A 17,526-nucleotide genomic window follows, 5' to 3' on the forward strand; every position below is an offset into this window, starting at 1 on the left:
ATCTATATAAATTTGAGTGAATGTGTATTGTATTCAAGCTTTTAGGTAACAAATGAGGGATAATTCCTGTGGACTTTATTCATTTTCTATAGGTGTTTTATTTCTTGAGAGTTCAGTATATTTACTTAGTTTTTCTGTACAGCTATTTTGTACATTGTGTGTTTGGCATAGTGATGTCAATGATATAAGTTAAAATTAGTTTAGTTTTGTGCACTTTCTCAATGATGTTGATGATATTATTTTGTGTTTGTAAAAGATTCAGTATTAAATCTGTTATTGAAAAATATATACACAGTACAAAACAGTAGAGCATCGATTATCCGACCCCCCTATCAACCGTCACATTGGTTAACCGACCACATTCTAGTTGACAAATTCAAATGTTTGCTAGTGATGTGGCGCTACAATATTTGACTATGTCTTGGCTACTTTAATATTATTTTTGTTAAATTTTTGCATGTTTTAGCTGGCAACACTGGCTCAACCATGAAAGGGAGGCCAGTATTTAAACGAGGCTTAATTTTCTAATTCTGAGTGGTTGTTTGTTTTGTGAGCAATAAAATAATTTAAAAATAATTTTTAATGATACAATAGCGACGATTATTATTTTTAAAAAAGTTTTGTTAGGCTTAACATCAATGAAAATTCAACGTGAAGTAGGTTAATAGCGATATACTATACTAATAATGTATTTTTTCATACTTTTCGGTTATCCGACCAACCCCAGTTACCAATTGAGTCAGATAGTTGATGCTCTACTGTATATTCATTCATGGATGCCTGGAACACATCTCTATTTATTCCATAATAAAATGGATTTATTTTGCACCAATTTTGTTTTTGCTGCCTCCTCCTGAAATATCACTGGCATAAAATGAGGCCATCCTTTACTATATGCAGTAGAACGTCGATTATTTGAATGCCGATCAACCAAAACATTGGTTAACTGAAAGCATTTCAGTCAGACTGTGTTGTGCTGAATCAAATGTTTTTGATACTAGATTAACTTCTAAAGTATAATTTCTTTTGTTTTTATATTTTTCAATATTTATTTTGTTTGTACAGAATAAAGAAATTTTTAACGATACAATAGTTACGATTATTATTATAAAAATTTTTGTTAGGCTTAACATTGATAAAAATTCAACGCGAAGTGACATGCAACGGAGAAAAATTTAAATATGGTGTATATTAATATACTATTATTGAAAAAATACATTATTAATATATTATATTAATAATGTATTTTTTCATATGTAATCAGTTATCCGAAAAATCGATTTTCTGAACAACCTCAGTCCCCAATTGATTCAAATAATCAACACTCTACTGTATTTTTTCAATTTAGGCAAAAAGTTCACTTGGATTGAACAAAAATGATCAAGTAATCTATTTATTGCAGACAAGAAAGGTCCATCTAAGATCTATCATATGTAGTTTAGATTCTTTTCAGTTTCTTGTGTGAATACATGCCAAACAAAGGATGTATGCAACTGAGTACCAGAGAGAGAGAGAGAGAGAGAGAGGATATGTTTGAAGAAAATGATATTATACTTATAGATTACTGAGACATTTTAGGAAAAATATATAAGCTTATATATAAATTTAGTACTAAATTAATTAATTCTAACAACTTCAATATTTCATTTTATTTCATTAGAACTAACTTAAAATATGTAGTGTGAATTATATGATGCATGCATAATTACTTATAAACATAGAGAACATTGATAAAGCTGAATGAGTTAAACAAATTACTAACAAGTCTGTTATAAAGTACTAATTCTATTCACTGTGCATGCTTTATTGTAGTTGATATTTCAAAAAGAACTGTAACAAAATTCATGAAGGAAAGAATTGGTTTACATTGTAAAGAAAATGGTGCATGGTGATATTGATGTTTCTAAATCTGCTCAAAGGTGTCAATTGTGGATTAAAAGGTGAAATGATAGAAATAAGTGAGCAATTTAAGAAAAATATTTTGAATAAGAATACACTAACAACATTTACAAATTTTAGAAATAGGCATTTTGTTGTAAATGAATCAGTTGCAATGTCTGGCAAAAGAAATAATAATGATGTCATTCTCATTTAATTCATTCAACTTTACAAATGTACTCTTAATTGTTATGGGATCTATAAAATAAGTACTATAATTATAAATTATATGTATTTTTGGTATTACTGTTTATAGAATCAGTACTTGAGATGCTTTTCTTAATTTTTTTAAAACAAACATATTTGATAGACATTTCAAAAACAAACAAATTTTTATATTAAAATTTAATTTATAATTAGTTATTTGTTAGTAGAATTATAAATTTTATTTGTTTTGGAAATGTCTATTAAATATGTCTGTTTTAAAAAAATTAAGAAAAACATCCCAAGTACTGTTTCTATATATCAAGTACTGTATATAGAATCAGTACTTGGGATTAAGTATAATATTATTTTTATATATTAAGTATTAAGTATAATATTATTTTTAATAACATTTAAAATTCAAAAAAGAAATAATTAAAATATATATTTATTTTAATTCATTTATTAATACAGTGATAGGCTCTTCTCGTTGAGAATTCTTGGATACCTTTAGCCATAACTTCTTCCATGCTTCGTTCGTGCATTTATCAGTTAATTCTTGACATGCGAAGTTGATATTTCCTATGGCATCCATGATGTTATATTTTTTCCAAAATTGCACCAAACAAACATAGATTTAAAGAAAGTACACCTTTTTGCCACCTTTTGCTGATTGGTTTGTGTTCACAAATAATTGTATATATATGAATCAATGAAATGCCGCGATAATTTAAATTGCTGTAAATTTTGAGCTTTTTTCAGGCTTCAAGCAGATCACATTATATCAAATCAGCGTTAAGCGAGGTGGCGTTAAGCAAGGTCTTACTGTACATTAAATTTTATTTCAATATGTGTCATTAAATCTTTAAGGAAGAAATAATTTAGAAGCATTTAAACTTCAGATTAAATATATATAAACATGAAAACTAAACATTTACTTTCTACACTGTCCACATTGCTTAGAAAAATATTAAAATAGTTTAAAATTATTTTTGAGCTAAATCCCTCATCTTCAGAATGAATTTTTCTGAACTGAACAGAAGTCATATATTAGAGGAGTCAAATAAATCACTTTTTACAATTACTGATATTATCAATTTTATATAGAAATTTATATATTGCTTTAGTTAAATTTTGCAACATTAGATTATTTAAACTGTTTAAGAATGCACATGTTATGGATATGTAAGCATAATTTATTGAATATTTGTTTAAATTTGAAATGTTTTGCTTGAATTTAATCTGTAATCTGCTAATGATGATTACTGAAGGTAATTAAAAACATTCATCTGTATATTAAACATTTTGTTGGTAAGATACTACAGTTTGCTGGTAGATACTAATTGATTATTTTTACATGTAATTTTTAATAATCTAAACTATAGGGAGACATTTATGATGTCTATTAATGGAATTCTTAACTTAATTAAAAATAACTGTTTATATGATAAAGATTATGTTCATGTAAAAACTAAGTAGCTGATTTTTTGTGTGAGTTTTAATTTTTTTAGTTTACATGTTATTTGTATACACTTAAATATTTGAAATTTAGTTATTTATCTTTATAAATTTATAGATGTAACAAAAAAACTGGAGAATGGGAACCATTACAATGCATGGAAGATGTGGGAATCTGTTGGTGTGTAAATGAATATGGTCAACAACTTCCTGGAACAAGTGTAAGAGGTGTTCCTTACTGCACACAACGTTAGTATATTTTTTAATATTATAAACTTATTGATCACTTTTATGGAACAATTAACATGTTAAAAAAACGTTTTTAATAGTATAATAATATAATTAAAAAAGTATTTTTAATAATGACACTATTATAGTATACAAACATTTGATGATGTTATAAAAGCTAAAACAATCAATGAGAAAAATTTTTTGAAATGGTGTTGATTAGTATGCAATAAGATAATCAGTTTCAGAAACTGAAAATTATATTCTTTTGGTAGCATTTATTAATTATTCTTAATATATTTTAAAATAAGTATTTGAGGTTCTACATAAGTTTTAAATTGTCGTTATAAGTAGAAATATAAATGAAGATTGGGTTTAAATAATAACTTTGAAAAAGTATGATTAAAATGGATATCAAGCAAATTATTAAATAAATTATAACTGTGTGAAGTATTATATAGTAATTGTAATCATCATTTCTTTATTATTCTAATATATTGGGTGATTGTAATTAAAGTGCCTTTATTCAATGCTGTCTAGAGATATTTAGCAGTCCAAATGCAATTAAATCTGGTATGGTAATATTTCATGACATGCAAAGATATTCCTATAAAAACAAAATTAGTACCATACTATAATTTACCAGTGTGACACTTTTGGCACTGTAAGCAATGAAAAAGAAGATTTATTTGAACAAGCATACATCTTTCAGCTGAATTCTAGATATAAAAGTGACAACAACTGTTGATTATTATTATTTTTTTAAGCTACAATGGCTATCACTTTGCCAGAATATGCATTTCTTGTGAAGTTGTTTTATGAAAATAATGGTAATGCTAAGACTGCACTTCAGGAATTTCACCATTTAAGAATTTGCACTGAGGACCATTGACTCCCTGTCCTCAGGAGAATTCAGTCTGTGGAAACTGGAATGGAGTTCAACTCAGTTGAACCAGATTCCAGTTTCCACAGACATATCTATCTGTGGAAACTGTACTATCTATATAGTACTATCTATTATCTATCTATCTATATAGAATATGTACTATCTATTTTGAAGCAATAGATAGTACATATCTATTGCTTCAAAAGTTGTTGATGGTCCCATGGCTGTCATTGAAAAGCCAATGAATAATATCGCAGGTACCAGTAAGCATATGCAGTGTCACAGCAGTTGAGTATATCCTATGACAGTGTGGAAGGTATTGAGAAATTTGATGCATTATCTATCTAAGATTAGCCAAACCAGCAATTGCTTGTTGATGATGGGGAAATCTGCCTGATCTTTGCATTGACCTTCCTTACCAGAATATGGTGTATGTAATGAAGTGGATATGTAGCGGTCATGGAAGATCCTGTGGAGTGACAATGCACAATTTCACTTAAGTGGAACTCTGAAAACTTTAAGTATTGCATTTGAGCCATGGAAAACGCTCATGTTTTCTAGCAGATTCCACTGCACTCACCTAAAGTTAGTCTTACGTGGATTTACAGCTACATTTATCTTTTGACCATTCTTCTTTGAAGAAGCTAGTTCCAGTGGACCTGTAACATGTTCTGTGATGGTCCAAAGATGCTGAGAGATGCACAACAGTTTTATCATACTTCAATTGCAATAGTAACAATGCCTTGAGTCAACCATTTTCATACAAAATGGAGCTCCCTGCATATTGCATATAACAGCTTCTGAAACAACATTTCATTGATAACAGGGTGATTAGCTGTGCATTTCCTACCAACTGGCCACCTTGTTCTCTGGATCTTAATTTCTGTGATTTTTAGTCATGAGAAACTTAAAAAGTATGGTTTTTTGAGAACATGTTGTATATTTGTAGTGTTAAAGACAATACTACACTGCATGAGAGAAGCATCACAGAGGGTCATGTATGGTCATTGAACATACTGTTCATTGTCTTCAAGTTTTACAGCTCTTAGAATAGGCCACATTGAGCAGTATTTCCTGCATTGCCAAAGTCATAGCATGAGTTTCTTATACAAATAAAAGTGCCATAGTACTAACATAGCGAGGAGGGCAAGGGGGTCTATCATGCCCCGGGTGCCATTCGCAGAGGGGTGCCAAATGGTCTCCAAGACAAACAAGATTTATGGATATTTTAAGGTAGGTACTACATTCTATTATTATTTGTATTATATTCTTATTACGAGTAAATTCTATATATTATATGTGTTTTTGGAAAGGGGAGGGGACACCAATAAAGTTTTGTGCCCCGGGCACCAGTTATGTTTGCTACGCCACTGTACCATAGTAGTGAGTTTTGGTACTAATTATTTTTTAAAGAAATTCTATCATGTCTTGAAATGTCACCATAACAGATTTGGTTACATTTGGACTGTAGACAGCATTTAATAGGGATACTTTAATTACAGTTATCCAGTATATAAATTTTAAACATATTTCCTATTTATAACATAATAAAACAGACTAATTTAGAGATATAATTTGATTTATTTATTTAACAAAATTGCATTTTTACTTATTGCATTTAAGCATTATTGAAAAACCAATTCTTACATAATTGACCTAGTTTTAAAACAAATTTAATTTTAATTTTAACCAATGTATTAAAAATCATAAAATTCTGTCAATGATTTATTTATAAACTCCATATTATTTTTTATATATAGGATCTGGAAGAGAATTTAATGATGATATACCATGTAAGTAATAAATTACTAATTATAATTTTATTAAATTCGTTTTTTCTTTTACTGAAACAAGTTATTTTTTTTCTGTTGTCAATTCAATAAAGTCAGCCATTTTTCTGAATTTAAAAATAAAAAGAAAATAAATAAATAACATGTAGAAATAAAAATGAAAACATTTTTTATTTTTGCATGATTTTTACAAGTTGTATATTTAGTGAGAAATTCATTCTGGATAGTACTTTGTCTCGCTTCACTCTCTATAAAATTAAATTAATTTTTATAATTAATGACTTTCACTTCTTTAACAATTTAGAAATTGTAAATTTTTCAAAAAATTTTCTGTAAAATTCAGTTTTTAATTTAAATTTCATTTATAATATTTACTTCACACTTTTTACAGTTTTTTACAATAAAATTTTAAAAATTACAATTACAATTTATTACAGTATAAACAATTTTTACTGATTTGTGATTTTTTTACATCTGATGTCTTTTTAATTTCTCAACTTTTCATCTGTATTATTAAAATTTTTCATTTGCCTGTCTAATGTGAATCTTTTTTATTTTTCTTTATCACTATTACACTCAAAACATTGTTTTGCATTTTTCCTTGGCTAGATTTTTTTTGTTTCCATTTTTATTTTCACTTGCTGACCCTTGGTGTAGATAAAATTTGCTGTTTGAATAAGTCATTTCAGAAAAATACTTAAACTATAGATCAGAGCAGTGATGGAAATGATACTCCTCATCAAGACTTAATGACTAGAAAGCCAGAAAATTTATGTATACTGTTTTTTCACATTTTTTTTACTATTTCATTCTTTATTCATTTTTAATTTTATCATGAGATTCTTTTGAAATAGAAAAAAACAGAAAATTTTTCTAAGTGTTTTTTTAAAAATAGTCAATAAGCTTTTGCCTCTAATATCTTCTTTTTTTTTCTATATTAATAGTAAAGAAAAAAATTATATGATATTCCATATTTCTTCAGCAATAGATAAATAATCTTTTTTAATCAAAACAGAAAAACACTGGCAAGCAAATGTCAACTTTCCTAGCACTAGCACTCAAACAAAAGATTAGGCTTCTGGTATATCTTGGTTACAATGTGGCTGTTTTGGATCTCCACATTCAGTTCAAAAATGGGTCACATTGTAACCAAGGTATGCCATAAGCCCAATCTGCACCTCTTCTTTTCAACTTCTAATGATCTATATGTTTACAAAATGGCAGCTTTTAGAGCATTAATACAAAGAGCTTATACATACTGCTCTAACATCAAAGATATCATTCAGGAGCTAAAACATAAAACACCAATAACAATAGCAGTAGCACATGGGTATAGTCATAAACTTATTCAAAGGTTAGCAGACATTATAGAAGACTAACTTAAAAACTTCAGAAATGCATATGTCAAAACACAAATGCAAAATCAGAAGTTCATAGTTGTTGACTTCAACCCTAGTTTAATTCAAACATACAGGTTCATTGCCAAATACTTAAATGCTGTTCTCACATTTAAATGCATTCCAACTGTATTCAAGCTACTCTTAAATGCTAAAGATAAAATAGAAGCCAACAAAACCCTTGGAGTATATTTTATACCACTGTTTCACAGCAGATTTGATATATATAGGATCAACAAATAGATCGTTGACACAAAGGCGCAAAGAACACCAGTATGATGATCACAAAAATAAGCTTAGTACAGTGCTGGCACAGTTTGCCTCAGAGCCGGGAGTATCTCCTCAATGGTCAGAGGCTAGAATTTTAAAACATGAATTCAATAGTTAGGTTAAGGACCCTTGAAGCTTTTGAGATATTTGCACGACCCTTACTAGCAATTGTATTAATAACAAAGATTTCATACCTATTTCCTCAGAATGGCAATCAATACTAGATAATGCTACAAAACAATGTGACAACAATTATAACTAAGAAGCTTCTGAAACAACATTTCATTGATAACAGGGTGGTTAGCTGTGCATTTCCTACCAACTGGCCACCTTGTTCTCTGGATCTTAATTTCTGTGATTTTTAGTCATGAGAAACTTAAAAAGTATGGTTTTTTGAGAACATGTTGTATATTTGTAGTGTTAAAGACAATACTACACTGCATGAGAGAAGCATCACAGAGGGTCATGTATGGTCATTGAACATACTGTTCATTGTCTTCAAGTTTTACAGCTCTTAGAATAGGCCACATTGAGCAGTATTTCCTGCATTGCCAAAGTCATAGCATGAGTTTCTTATACAAATAAAAGTGCCATAGTACTAACATAGCGAGGAGGGCAAGGGGGTCTATCATGCCCCGGGTGCCATTCGCAGAGGGGTGCCAAATGGTCTCCAAGACAAACAAGATTTATGGATATTTTAAGGTAGGTACTACATTCTATTATTATTTGTATTATATTCTTATTACGAGTAAATTCTATATATTATATGTGTTTTTGGAAAGGGGAGGGGACACCAATAAAGTTTTGTGCCCCGGGCACCAGTTATGTTTGCTACGCCACTGTACCATAGTAGTGAGTTTTGGTACTAATTATTTTTTAAAGAAATTCTATCATGTCTTGAAATGTCACCATAACAGATTTGGTTACATTTGGACTGTAGACAGCATTTAATAGGGATACTTTAATTACAGTTATCCAGTATATAAATTTTAAACATATTTCCTATTTATAACATAANAGTAAGACCCTGCTTAACGCAGGGGATATGTTCCTAGACAACAAAGTGCTAAACAAAACAGCATTAAACAAGGTAATTTTAACATAGAGTAAATATGAAAAGTGGAACACAGCCAAAAATGAACAAATTTTACTATAATTTTAAGTTATTTTTATATTAATTTGCATAATAATATATGTTAAATAACACACAAACATATGCAGACAGAAATCTAAAGTTCATTTTTTGTGATGAAAGTCTGACTTTTCTGAAATTCTTGTTTTTTGCAATAAAGTCATGTAGTTTCATTTGTTGCTTTTTTTCTTTCTTTAAGCAAATGTCAGAAGCAGAAGATTGCATCCAAAATGCCTCATTTTGCTTTGCACTCCTTTCAAAATCTGGATCGTTTGCTACAATTTGATCAACAATTTCAGTTATCATTACCAAACTTTTACTAAGGAAATCTGTAGATAAATTCTTTGGGTTCTTCATTTTCAGAATCACTATTTTCCAGTTCTACGTGAATTCCTTGTTCTGCTAGTTCTTGAAGGTCATTGTTGGTAAGGATCTCACCAGAAACCTGCAGTAATAACTTCTCAATATGCTGGTCGTCTACATCTCAGTCCTGCTGTATTAATTAGGTTGACAATTAATTACAGTGAAAATCTGATCTTTGACCTTGATAAATTTTTCACCTTGAAAGTTGACCTATAACCTTGAAAAAGTATACAAGACATCTACACTGACCACTGATATTATATACAAACTTTCATATCAATATGTCTTTTCGTTTGTGAGTTTTTGTTCAAACAAAATTTGCATTTTTCTCTGCTATACCATTAAGTTATAGTCTTCTCTCATACTTTTGTATATCCTCAGACAAATATATATATATATATATATAATCTCAATAAAAGCAAATTTTAATATTGACAAGTTTTATTTTATGAAAATGTTTGTAATCTTTGTATTAGTTTAAAATTAAATTTTAATTAATAAATTAATTACTCTATATTGCAGTTTTAATTGTATATGAAAAATTGAAATAATTTATTTATGAGATTAATTTTAATTAAAATATTAGAAAACATCATTACAATATTGAAAAAATAATACTATGTAAACTCTTAAAAATTACTTTTACAAATACATTTTCATTTTTTCTGATTAAAAGAAAGCTTATTTTATTAATTTACAATATTTGGACTACAAATATTATCAAGTAATATTTGAATAATTTTTTTATAGGATTAAGTGCTTGTTTCACTGAAATGCAAGAAGTATTGAATAGTAATGCATGGGCAAATCATCATATTCCTCCTGATCATATTGATCATCTTTTACCATCGTCTGAATATTCTCAATTTTCTCCTCCACCTGCATATCCGCCCCCACCACCACCACCAATATCAATGATGGGAAGAAGTTTAGAGAGCTTTATAATTGAAAATGAAAATCATATTCCAGAAGGTGAAGAAACATATCCTGAACAAGAAGATGAAGATTTGCAAAGTAAATATTTAAAAATAATATTCTAAACAAAAATAATCATTTTATTTTTTATTCATTACAATTGTTTTTATGTTTTTATTTTTGTTTGCAGTGTCTTCATCTCATGTTACCATTGTTGTCTCTCCTCGTAAAGATGGCCTCACAATTCGTATGTCTAGTCAAATGGGTCCAAAAATGTTATCAAATCTTTTGCAAGATCATTTACGTTTCTTCCATTCATTTGGACTTCCCGTTGTGAAACCTGGATTTTGTTCTTCTCCATCTTTGCTTTCAGTTCTTCGAAGTATGAGTCAGATATGTAGAGATAGATGTTTCTATGATTCTGATTGTCCAAGAAATAAAAAATGTTGCCTAAGTAAATGTGGAATGGGATGTGTTGATCCGTATTTGGCTAAACACGATGTTGAACCAAAAGTAGGTAGTTGTCCAGTTTCATCTCAACCTTCACATCGTATGACATTAGCCTGTTTATTTGCACAAGATGAGTGTCTTCAAGATGATGACTGCTCTGGAAATTATAAATGTTGCACAACTGAATGTGGAAATCAATGTGTTGAGCCAATAAGTAAATTAGATTTTCAATTCGTTAAAGATAATAGTTTATATTCAGTTTAATTCATTTAAATAAAAATGTTATTATTTCAGTTCCACATATAAAGTCATCCAAAATGACTGTTACATTACCTATATGTTCTCCTGAAGGAGGTTTTGCTATCACACAACATCAAGAAGATTTGTCTTGGTGTGTTGACAAATATGGAAATCCTTTGCATGAAACACTAACAAGAGGTGATGTGAAGTGCACTACAGATGGTAAGAAATTTATATAAGTATACTAAATAGATTTTATGCAATTTCTTTTAATTTATTTAAAAGTATTCAATATTCTATTTATATGAGTATATATATTTTTGGAACATTTGCTGTGTAAAGTACTGTACTTCTATGTTGTATTTGGAAACTAAATTCCTGTAATCTCAAAGCCCATCTCATTAACCTATCTGAGAGGGATGTAGAACTATGGAGCTATTGTAATGCAGAATGGTCCGTTATGACGGTAAATTATGTTCCGTCTAGGTAAACTTTGAACTTCTCTATAGCCCATACAACGGCTAGACATTCAAGCTCCGTGGCCGTATAGTTTCTTTTGGCCGAGTTTAACATACAGCTAGCATATGCAATGACTTTCTCCTGGCAAAGCACTGCTCCCAGTCCTACAGTGCTAGCATCTGTGTATAACATATAAGGCATACCTGGCCTAGGAAGCTGCAAAATAGGTGCAGTTATTAACTTACTTTTTAGCTTTTCAAAAGCTTGATGGCATTCTTCCGTCCACTCCCATCGTTTTCTTTTCCGCCGTAACTGATACAATGGTTCGGCGATGGTTGCATAGTTAGGTATGAATCTACAGTACCAGCTGCACATTCCCAAAAAGGTGCTAAGATCCTTCGTATTTCTGGGCGTTGGAAACTCTCAAACAGCCCTTACTTTTTCATTTTCTGTCGCAATGCCTTTATTGCTAACTTTGAATCCCAGGTGATGAATATCTGGGTGACAAAAATGACTCTTAGCCAATTTAATGGTTAATCCTGCAGCTGCTAATCTTTCAAACACATTGGTCAAATGTTCTATGTGTTCTGTAAAAGTAAATGAATATATTATAATATTGCCTAAATAAACTTGACAATACTTTCCTTTTTCTTCCTTTAGGACTTTGTCCATTAGTCTTTGGAATGTCGCTGGCGCATTTTTCAGACCAAACGGTATGACCGGGAATTCATACAAGCCACTGTTCGTAATAAAACTAGTCTTCAGTCTGTCTTGTTCTTTTAACGGCACTTGCCAGTAACCAGATAATAAGTCCAACGTAGTTATAAAGTTCGCTTTCTTAAGCAAAGTCAGTAACTCTGAAATAATTGGTAAAGGATATTTATCAGTCACTGTTACCTGATTTAGCTTTCGATAGTCAATACATAATCTCCAATCGCCCGTTTTCTTCTTAACCATGACGACTGGTGAGGCCCACAGAGAATTTGATGGTTGGATGATACCATCCTTTAACATTTCCACTATCTGGCGGTTCATTTCCTTTAACTTCACGTCAGAGTATTTATAAGGACGTCCACATACTGGTGTCGCCTTGTCAGTGACGATTTCATGTTCTATCGTATTAGTTAGCCCCGGCTTATCTGTAAACAGTTGCAGGTATTGTAATAATACGTTTTTCAAAGTTACTAACCTTTCACCACTCAAAGTGGTTTGGAGTTCATCCCACTTAGATGAATTTTGCTCACTTGGTTGAGGTACTTCTAAGGAAACTGTCGAATTTTGGAAATCTATTTTCAATCCATGATTCTTGGCGAAATCACGCCCTAGTAAGCATTGCATAATAAGTCCTTTCACTACAACGCATTCCTGATGATGGGTAACATTTCCAATCTGGATCTTTGCCAGAAATTTTCCAATGGAGGTTCCTTTTCCTCCTTCAATGGCTAAGTTAAAATTCGGTCCAGCTTGTAACCAAATATTTCTATTCTGCAAAAAAATTTTCCTCCACACGGAATCATTAATTAAAGTAAAGTCAGAACCCATATCAATCCGGGCTAAGGTTAGTACTCCAATAATAAAAACGTTTACCTCAGGCAACTTGGAGGCTTCACTAACTATTAGTCCTATGGTGGAGGCATTTGGATCCATACTGGAGACAGGATCCTCCTCTCGCTGTCTCCCGTCTAGTTTAACAGTTTTCTTTTTCCGTTACCCTTCTTTTGCCAGGTTACTTTTCGTTCGGGACTCTTGACACTCGTCTGATCAGGTTGTTTTTTCCCTTTGGGACAAGCCCTCAAAAAATGTCCCACCTCACCACATGAGTAGCATGTCATGGGTGACTTTGCCAGTGCAAAACTTTTCGGCTCCATCTATTTATTTATTTTTCGACAGTCCTTAATTGGATTTGCACTGTCAGAAGAACTTTGTTCATTTCTTCTGAATTCGTACTCTTTTGCAGTGCATACTAGCTCGTTTAACAAATAAGAATGGCGATTCTCCAGATACTCACGTAACGGCAGAGGCATCTGGGCAACTACACATTGAATATTTCTTCGTCATGAGCTAAAGGTTTCCACGTGTGGTATAGCTGTACCGTGGTCCATATAAACTGCTCGACACCATTGGTTCCAGTGTATTGGCAACTAAAAAGTTCTTTAGCGACAGCTACTTAGTCAGCTAAAGGAGCGTACAGATCCAGAAACGCTCGTTTAAATAACGGCCAACTGTTGCCGATTCGGTGGCGTCCTTCATTCTTCCACTACATCGCTGGGCTACCACAAAGACAACTAGCGGCAGTATCCACCCATCTAGTGTTCGGTATTTGGTTTACCAGGAAATGCTGTTCGAGGTCCTGCAAGAAATCGTTAGCAGTTAATGCTAACCTACCGTTAAATTGGATGGCTGGCGGCGGCGGTGGTGCAGTCTGAAGCCAGACCATCGAGGCATTAGAGGTTGTAGGCACATCCTGCCTTGGAGTAGAAGTTTCGGGCCATACAGCACTATTAACGTTCAGTGTTGTAGGCTCAACAGTTCCAGACGTGACACATGAGGTCAGATGAGTCACTGCATTCGTCAAAGTTGACACTTGTTGCAACAGCACTGACAACTGCTGCTGTAACTGGTTATATTCGGCTCGGGTTACTGGTGCACTATCATCCATTTTTGTCCTTACAAGATGTTACTCCTCTAAAGCTAAATTCAAAGTCTATGAAAGAAAGCAACCAAGTCCAATATTAACCTTAGAGTCCCTGTTCAGGCGCCAGTTGTAAAGTACTATATTATTTTCCGACTTTTCCAACGATTATTGACACGACTGTGTGCCGGAAATAGCCGTTCCCTAACGAGTACTTTATGCGGATTCGCGTTAGTGTGCCAGGCCTGGACTTTAAGCGTGCACCAAATTAAATAATGACCAAGTTTGTCAATAACAAATCAAATATTTAATAAATAATTCTAATAATAATTATATACAATATTTAGTAAAATCAAATAACAATTTATTCAATGAAGGTCAATAAGAATCAACCCGACAAAACTCAAATCAATCTATTTTCTAATTTAATTCTATCCCCCTTTGGAATTCAACAAAATCAAAGTACAATAATTCTTATGAATTAAAGGTCCTAATCATCACCTCAATATACTAGGAACCTATTTCCTCAACTCTCAAGACTTTTTCTATTCGTCAATCCACAAATCGAATAACTTCAAAATCGTCTTGGAACTATTTGATCCTATCGGACACCTCTCTCGTTCACTGCTACGAAGCTCACCAAGCTCGTTGCTATCAGAAGCTCACCTCGTCCATCTTCACTTGAGGTTCAGTCTTTATACTGTGAGGTGACGTCACAATTCTAAATGTGATCACTCTCCTCATTTACATACTTATTTGCTAACAGTAAACTTTTTCTGTTTGTCTGGCAGCCTATTTTTCGACAATATTCGCTAACCTTTTACATTATTCTTTTTGACAATTTTCGGGATGTTTTTTTATTCTTTAAGGTTTAGCAAGTCCCTAAGGTGTGCTTGTGGGGTCTCCCCCCTTTTCTCGGTGCGGACCTACTTTTTTCCGCTTGGGAGCACAAGTGTGCGCGAGTTTTTTCTATGGCACTTTTCTCTCAGTGAGTTGGTTTCTCTTCTATTTTTAAGTTTCTAAGGTGAATGGTGAGGAAACCTTCATCCTAACAAAACATAAGCCCCAAACAAAAATATAATAAAAAGCAAAATAAAAGTAAATAAAAATAATGCTCGGACTTGGTTCCTTACACCTGTATAACTCTAGAACTCCAGAATTCTGTTAATGTTAATGTTCTTCAGTAGAACCAACTTCATTTACAGCAGCACAAGACCAAAATGCTAATAAACATTTAAAGAGTCATTTTATTAATGCAATAAAACTTTTTTACATGATTCAGGTTTCATCTTCAGATTCACACACATGCAATATATTTTTTAGTTATGTATTTTTAAATACAAATAAGTTTTAAAAAATATAATAAGATCAATATAATATGTTTTAACTAAATAAAGTGTAAATTTCTATTGTAATTATAAATTTATGTATTCAATATGATTATATATTTTTGACTTTAAAAAAGCTTTACTAAATGATATAAAATAAATTACCTATATTTGCTATATGATTGGGGATCTGAAGATGAGATGTAAATTATTTCAAAAAATGCTTTATCTCATTAATAAAGTGACTTCTTGAATATGCATTAACCATGATCAAATAGTAAAAGATATTATAATTCAATTATTATACCTGTCTAAAAATAAATAAATCAGAAAAGGATGTTGATTTTCATGTAAGGCAAAGGATATGGATTTAGTTAGACTTATCAAGGCCTTACTATATACAAATTGAAAATTATTTAAACAGGCACTTTAATGGTAAATGGATTGAATGACATTGACCATTACAGTGGTCCATACAATTACTAGACTTGACTTTGCCTGACATTTGTTGCAAGTCCAGGACAAAAGATAACTCATTCCCTGTGGATTAAACAGACAACCTCAAAGTAAATGACATGTATTGTAAAAATCTCTCTCTCCAGTCAATAAACAATATTTTCTTTAAACAAAAGTCACCCTTCCACATCTATGAAGGTTTGAATTCTTGTTGACTCAAAGACAGTGGATGACAGGTATTTTGACTGGACATGGTCCTGTTTGAACAGTGTTTGATCTCATAACTGAGTAAGAGTATGTTTTACAACTGTGTTCTCCACTTCCACCATCTTGGTTATTCATGCTCAGGTGTTATAATCTACACTAAGTGAAAAAGTTACTGAGGCACATCTATATACCTGATGGAGGTTATGGCCCTACTGTTTCTTCTTGTGTTCTTCTCTCCTCTTTCTCTTTTTTCACTTTTCCTCCTTTTTTCTCTGTTGTGTCTTTGAGAAACTGGGCTTTAAAGGGTTATTCCTTAATCAGACATTTCCATGATCCAATTGGAGATTCACCTGCTTCCAAATTAAATTTGAATTTCCTCTCCATTTGCAAGAAAAATTGCCATCAACTTTGATCTCATCACATCTTCATCACATATATCAGATTGTGTATGTATGCTAGATGACAATTATTTTATTTTCCTCTCAATTATAACCTATTTGTTTCTGTCAGGGATGTGAACCTGATGGAAATGATTGTCACACTTTCACCCAGCATGATAAAATAGTTGATAACAACAAGAATTATAGGGGTGAAGATGGGAATACAATTTCCAAGAATTTCAGAGATCCAGAATTTTGCAACTAGTGAGCGATATAAATAAATTTAAATATATAAATAATATTACAATCAAAAAGGATGTTCATTATATTTTTTTCTTATGTAATTATTTTTCACTTATACAGGTCAAATAATAAAAAGAAGATCTGTTGGTCCAAGTAAGTAAACATTTATTTATTTTTAAAATTGATTTATATTTTTTCTAAAAGTTAATTTAATATCTAAAAACAGATTGTCATTGATGATTTTGTATTTAAAAGAAAATCATTTATGTCATATAAAATTTTTTACTATATCAAATTACTTTAGTAACAGAGTGAGATAATAGGTTTCCTGTATATATATTGTAAAATTATAATGATTTATAAGAACTGATTAATATGAATAAATCAATATTTCTTTAAATAATACAAATTATTTTGGTAACTTTTAATTTCTTTCATTAATTATATATTAAATATTTTATAAACTAAAAAATATGAATGAAATTTACTCTACTTATTAAAAGAAAGTTTGCTTCAAGATTGACTTTTATTCATAATTTAATATTTCTGACTTATTAATTATATTTTGCATTACTAGAATTTATTCTATAATAATACAAATTACATTAAT

At 31.0% G+C, this 17,526-nt stretch overlaps 1 protein-coding gene across 1 annotated transcript in view; it reads left to right on the forward strand.

Annotated features, from left to right (window-relative positions):
* The window catches only part of LOC111635636, a 176,402-nt gene that overhangs the window by 146,969 nt on the left and 11,907 nt on the right, over positions 1-17,526 (forward strand). Inside the window, exons 38-45 of the mRNA XM_023380657.1 lie at positions 3,536-3,557; positions 3,659-3,789; positions 6,415-6,447; positions 8,530-8,583; positions 10,357-10,620; positions 10,712-11,185; positions 11,266-11,433; positions 17,037-17,069. Of these exons, the coding sequence (XP_023236425.1) occupies positions 3,536-3,557; positions 3,659-3,789; positions 6,415-6,447; positions 8,530-8,583; positions 10,357-10,620; positions 10,712-11,185; positions 11,266-11,433; positions 17,037-17,069 (1,179 nt within the window). The remainder of the gene's footprint in view (positions 1-3,535; positions 3,558-3,658; positions 3,790-6,414; positions 6,448-8,529; positions 8,584-10,356; positions 10,621-10,711; positions 11,186-11,265; positions 11,434-17,036; positions 17,070-17,526) is intronic.

Source organism: Centruroides sculpturatus, unplaced genomic scaffold (assembly GCF_000671375.1).
Source record: "Centruroides sculpturatus isolate CEXI.00-Female unplaced genomic scaffold, Cexi_2.0 scaffold37, whole genome shotgun sequence".
Lineage (NCBI taxonomy): Eukaryota > Metazoa > Arthropoda > Arachnida > Scorpiones > Buthidae > Centruroides > Centruroides sculpturatus.